The sequence below is a fragment of the Bidens hawaiensis genome, unplaced genomic scaffold, assembly GCF_021521415.1.
Source record: "Bidens hawaiensis isolate Kalapana, Puna unplaced genomic scaffold, B.hawaiensis_p1.1 tig00002839_1, whole genome shotgun sequence".
Taxonomy (NCBI): Eukaryota; Viridiplantae; Streptophyta; class Magnoliopsida; order Asterales; family Asteraceae; genus Bidens; species Bidens hawaiensis.
The window spans coordinates 1,711,150-1,717,493 of NW_027491153.1; the positions used below are offsets into that span (position 1 = coordinate 1,711,150).

The 6,344-nt window shown below is 35.2% G+C and overlaps 1 protein-coding gene across 1 annotated transcript; it reads left to right on the forward strand.

Annotated features, from left to right (window-relative positions):
• The first annotated feature begins 1,715 nt into the window (after window positions 1–1,715).
• On the forward strand, window positions 1,716–5,041 carry LOC143621381 (uncharacterized). The gene is made up of 2 exons (XM_077092818.1): window positions 1,716–1,851; window positions 2,840–5,041. Exon 2 carries the CDS (start codon window positions 2,873–2,875, stop codon window positions 4,775–4,777), a length of 1,905 nt encoding a protein of 634 aa, XP_076948933.1. The 5' UTR covers window positions 1,716–1,851; window positions 2,840–2,872; the 3' UTR covers window positions 4,778–5,041.
• The last annotated feature ends 1,303 nt before the right edge of the window (window positions 5,042–6,344 follow it).

Sequence of the window (6,344 nt, forward strand, 5' to 3'; positions counted from 1 at the left end):
ACTTCCCACTTCTCCATAAAGTGAGAAAAAACCTTTGAATAATATTTGAATATCAAATATTATATATTTAAACAATTTGTGTTTAAACATATATTTTTCTAAACTTTTCCTAAGTTTATAAAACTTACAACTTAACTTTGACTAAGTTGTTAATTTATCTACAATGGATTAATCTTGTAATTTCTTCATCTTGTTTAAATATATATTTTTCTAAACTTTTCCTAAGTTTATAAAACTAACAACTTAACTTTGACTAAGTTGTTAATTTATCTACAATGGATTTTACTTGTAATTTCTTCATCTCAAGTTAGTGTAGAGATCTTGGTTCAACCCTTGGTAGACATGAACTTGATAATTTGATCTTAAGTGTGCATAATCTTAATTAGGTCTTGTGTTTTCTTAATTGTGACTAATGATGATCAATCAAGTGTTAAAGGACATGTGTGTGATATAGAGTTATCAATGATGAACTAAAACTATTTTATGTCACATTATCTTAATTAAGTCATTACCAAAACATTAAGTTTAACTAAAGTTTAAACCATTGTTTTCCCAACAAAAAGGTTTAGCATATACATGTTGATAACCAACTTGAAATGCAAGTATGTGTATTAATAATTACTTAGATGATCTTATACTCTTAGGGTTTGTTTGATATGTTGTAATGCAATGGGAGAGGTAATTGAATGGATATTATCATTCCATTATTCAATTCGGTTACCATGTTGGGATGAAAGGAACCATGATCATTATTTTGTGTTGTTTGGTAGACAAGAAAAGATGAAGGAATAAAATAAAACTGGTGGTGAGTCACGGTGGTAGTGGTCGGGGGGGTTGAGGTGGGTTGGTGGTGGTGGTGGTTAAGGGTGGCGCTAACGGTGATTGAAAATGATGGTTGAAGGCGGAGACAACAGTGGTAGGTGGTAATGGTGGGAGGTTGATGGAGGTGATGCATGATGAAATAAGGAATGGAATTAAAAAAAATAGGCTTCCTAAGAATCCATCTGCTGGTCTTTAGTAAAGACTTGAATAGATGCCTTCCTTCATAAGAACAGGTAACCTCGTAGGTGGGACTTGCTCTACTTCTCTATTTCATAACACTAGCCAACCAGCGTACCTCATTGTCACTTCACCCCTCTCCTTTCAGTCGAGTGTCAGCTCCTTAGCTTTGGTTTTAGCCCTTTTTCATAATAACGCTTGATGTTGAAAATCTAGCTCTAATGATATAGTTCCTAGTCTTAGTTTATGTTTCTCACACCCGGCTGGCCTATCTCTGTAGCGAATGAAGATGAAATATGTATTTTCTATTTGATGGTAAATAATGAAGAGGACGACTGTAATTTTATGCTATGTAAAATTGAAATTTAGATAGGGCAAATGAGATTGCACAAGGAAATTGACAAAATATCATTCAATTTAAGGTCTTGGTTAACTTCTATTAGATTGCGAGACTCATCCATTTCATTTTTGAAAAGACAAGGATGATTCAAGAAGTTCATGGGGATTCAGCGTGACTCCCTCCCTAAAACCCCATAGACGCAAACAGTAATTTTCTTTTGTCAAAATTTCCATTAAAGGACTAAAGTGCTTAGTAGCAATAGTTGAAGAGTGCAAGGACCACAAAATAAAACATGATATCTGTGACACAAGTATAAAATATCAGAATGTGCACGGAAGAAACTTAACCCTAAACTAAACCCCCACATCTTGATTCAATCACTCGGCGCCTCTGCAAATTCTTTCTTGTTTGATTATTAATTAATCGCTGTAGCTCAATCTCGATCATCTTACTCATCTATTATAACCTCATTAACAGATCGATCGCTCTAATCACCCATCTGCGTCCATTAGGTAATCATAACATTTATTTCCTGAGCTGATATCTGTTAATTGTTGGATTGATTCGTGTTTAAATTAAAATGATTGTTTTATGCAGTGTTGTTTGTTGTCACTAATACAAACTATACTGATTGTTTAATGAAATTGTGACCTTGCTTAGATACAAAATTGTGTGTGTGTGTGTTTTTCACATTTGATTGCGTATATCCAACGCAGTCTTGGGTTTTTATTTTTTATTTTTTTGTGATTTGATACTCTCGCAAATGTGAGTGGTGATTGTTTGTTGAAAAATGCCATGGTTTGTGAATAAGTTCAACTCGTGGGAGCTGGATGATGCAGATATTAGCTATGTTGATAACGTCTGAAATGGCACATGATGTTTGTGTAGTGTGTGTATGTGTATCTGTTTTGGTGGAGCATCAGATGTCAAATATGCACAGATATCATTTCATATGTTAAAAACTTTAGTTGAGATGATTTAATTTTCTTTAGTGAAAGTTAAAGCATTTTAAGTATGGTTTTAAACTATTACATGTTGTTTGTTTGTGTATGCTTAGTTTTTGGTGCTCTACTTACATTGATACGCATATGTATAATACCAAGTCATCATGTGCCGAATCAAATGTTATCCGTAATTTTAGGCTTTGCATCATTTTGTTTGTGAGCTGAACTCAGTTATGAACTATAGCAGGTTAGCAATTCACATTTACTAGGGAGAATTATGTTGCAGGTCAAACGCATCAATCCACAGTTTAACAAAAGCATTCCAAAGAACTAGTCTCACAAAATAATTCTTTTGGTTGAAAGTGAGAAATTGTTGTTCATTTGAATAGCTGCAAGGAATATTATAAAGTGATATACTTTTAATTCTACAAATTTTATGTTTTTTTTAAAAGAATGACAACTCTATGCTATATGCTTACACAGCGTTTAAATCTGTATGTGTTGTACTGATCATGTTTAATTGATCTGACGTTTACTCTTATTACTTCAATGCTAGCTCAAAGCTGTGGATGCTTGAATTGTAGTAAACATGTCGGCTCGTGCGACCACTCGTCTTATCACTTATTCAAATGAGCTTATAGATGGTGAAACAGTATACGTCTCTTCAAATTCTCTTCCAATAAAGGCCTCACATTTTGAACCTGCGGGCCATTCTTTTCATGATGTTGCACTCAAGCTTCGTGGCTATTTTGAGGAAGAAAATGTGACCAATGATGATGAAAAATTGCCAAAAGACAAAGAAAATGACTATATGCAATCATCTGATTCATATAGCAGCAGCAAAGGTAAAAAGAAATCAGGTGACAAAGCGGCCCAACAAGACCATTATGCTTTATTGGGCCTGGCCCATTTAAGGTATCTTGCAACCGAGGAGCAAATTAGAAAAAGTTACCGTGAAACCGCTTTAAAACATCATCCTGACAAACAAGCGGCTCTTCTTCTTGGTGAAGAAACCGAAGCTGCTAAACAAGCGAAAAAAGACGAGATTGAAAACCGGTTCAAAGCGATTCAAGAAGCGTATGAAGTTTTAATGGACCCTACGAGGAGACGAATATATGACTCAACAGACGAGTTTGATGACGAGATTCCTACTGATTGCGCCCCACAAGACTTTTTTAAAGTGTTTGGACCGGCTTTTATGAGAAACGGGCGGTGGTCCATTAGTCAACAGATCCCGACACTCGGAGATAATACCACCCCGCTTAAAGAAGTCGACTCGTTTTATGATTTTTGGTTCAGTTTCAAGAGTTGGAGAGAGTTTCCACATGAAGACGAGTTTGATCTTGAACAAGCGGAATCACGTGACCATAAAAGATGGATGGAGAGACAAAACGCAAAGCTTTCGGAAAAGGCGAGAAAAGAAGAACACGCGAGGATACGTTCGCTCGTAGACAACGCTTACAAACGGGACCCACGGATATTAAGAAGAAAAGGAACGTTAAAAGCTGAAAAACAGAAGAAAAAAGAAGCCAAATTTATAGTGAAGAAACAACAAGAAGAAGAAGCTGCAAGAATTGCAGAAGAAAATAGAAAAAAGAAAGAAGAAGAAGCTAGACAAGCCGCCGAAGCCGCTTCAAATCAAAAGAAAATAAAAGAAAAAGAAAAGAAATTATTGCGAAAAGAACGAACTCGTCTTCGAACCGTTTCAACTTCTGTCATATCCAATAACATGTATAATCTTAGTCAAGATGACGTGGAAAACTTATGTATGTCACTTGATATGTTACAATTAAAAAACTTATGTGACGATATGGAGAAAAAAGAAGGCGATGGTCAAAGTCAAGCCGAGCTGTTAAAACAAGCGATTAACTCAGATAATGTTGAGAAAGATCATGTGACGAAAAAAAGTCAAGAAAACGGATCGGTCAAAGTCAAACTTAACGGGAGTGTTGAGAAAAAGGAGAAACCTTGGGGGAAAGAAGAGATTGAGCTTTTAAGGAAAGGAATCGTAAAGTATCCGAAAGGAACTTCTAGAAGATGGGAGGTGATATCCGAGTACATAGGAACGGGGTGTTCGGTTGAGGAGATACTAAGAGCAACAAAAACTGTTTTATTACAAAAACCCGACTCGGCTAAGGCTTTTGACTCGTTTCTTGAAAAACGAAAACCGACAGTCACGATTTCATCTCCACTTACAACTCGAGAGGAAGTCGTGGGGCTTTCTACAGTTACAGTCACACCCGCTCAACCTAATGTGGGCCCACCGAAACCAAGCCAAGACGGAGATAAAGCTGACCCGGCCGGGTCAAGTTCGGACCCAGATACGTGGACTGCAGTGCAGGAAACAGCTTTGGTTCAAGCTTTAAAGACGTTCCCGAAAGAAACGAACCAGCGTTGGGAGCGTGTTGCGGCTGCGGTCCCAGGGAAAACAGTTAACCAGTGCAAGAAGCAGTTTGCATTGATGAAGGAAAACTTTAGAAGCAAGAAAAAGTAATCGAATCAGGTGATTATACGTGCGCTTACGAAGGTTATTATTAACGGTAATCAGGTATCATTTTTGTTACTGGCCATCGGTTAATGAAGTTTGGTGTGCAACCACGGTGCTGATGCGAGATATGGCTGGGTACATTGCTGACTTAATACTGAAGGTATGTATTTTTCGTGTTATTTGGGATGGAGTTGTAATGGGTTTTTGTTATTGGTTGACCGTTGTATTAAGTCAACGCTGAGAGAGATCTATACTGTCCTATGAGTTGTAGTTGAAGTTTAAACATGTTTATTTCAGTATGTTAAAATCTTTATTTACGTATCTTGTGTGCATTTAATAGTTTCCAAATAATTGATGTGTTTGTTCCTACTGACGAAAATAAGAGGAAAAAGATCATTTGAGTCAACATCGTCTATGGTCTAAAATTCTAAATAGTAAATACACATTCTATGTTAAATTGTTAATAGATAACTATGAGCTAGTTAATCCTCCTAATGAAGGTATCATGCCTGTATTGAACTTATGTTCTACAACAGTTGCAACAACAATTTGAGTTTTTGGATAAAAACAATCTAGGATGTTCTTTGCAGTTTTTCAGTAGCTGGTTGGTTTTCAGCTTGCTGGCTAGTTTTACACAACCAAGCTTAAAACAGACATATTTCAGCTTTGAAACTTCATAATTGATTTTGAAACACCATAAAGAATTCATTTTCAACTGAAACAAAACAAAGAATAAAAAATGCATTGAACAATTAATGGTAACCAAAACCATCCCATTACTGGTTACCAATGGTTAACCGACTATTCGCATATGGTTATGATTATGGTTAAGCAATCTTCCATAACCGAAGCTCGATTATGGTTAAGTCTCTTAACCAAACTGAATAGACTTTGCACATCTACAAGAAATGAAAGAATGCTTAATCGCAGGTCAACCTCTATGTAAACTAATTGAGGACCTCAACGTGACTTCATTTCTCTGGATAAAAAAAAACAGAGCAAACTAATTGAGGACATCAATGTGACTTCATTTCCCTAAGGGCGCGTTTGTTTCACAGAATTCGTGAGAATTCAAAGAAATTTGAATTAAAATCTCATGATATGGCGTGTTCGTTTCGTTAGAATTGGAATTTTAATTCTAGTTTTGTAGTTTTGGAGTGTTTGATTTAAAGAATTGGAATTGGAATTGGAATTGGAATTGGAATTGGAATTAGAATTCTATTCCTTCAAATTCCTTAAAATGAAGGATTTCGAAATCTTTTTAAAATGTGGAGGAATATAAGTAAATTCATTGGAATCTTTTCTTGAGTGTCCTTTTTTAGAACGATGACAACAAATAAAATATTTTAGTATTTTTACTTTTTTTTGTTTTTGATTTATATTTAGAGTTATGGATTTTTTAAAAATTATTTTGGAATTTTTTTTTTTGGGGGGTTTTTGATCTTAATAGAAATCAAGGAGTGTTTTTTTAACAATGATAATAGCGAAAACATTTTAGTTTTTTTAAATTTTTTGTTTTTTATTTATATTTTGCGTTATGATTTTTTTATGGGTTTTCTATTAAGATAAAAAA

Coding starts and splice junctions, on each gene's coding strand:
- LOC143621381 (XM_077092818.1), top strand. CDS start 2,873: ATGTCGGCTCGTGCGACCACTCGTCTTATCACTTATTCAAATGAGCTT.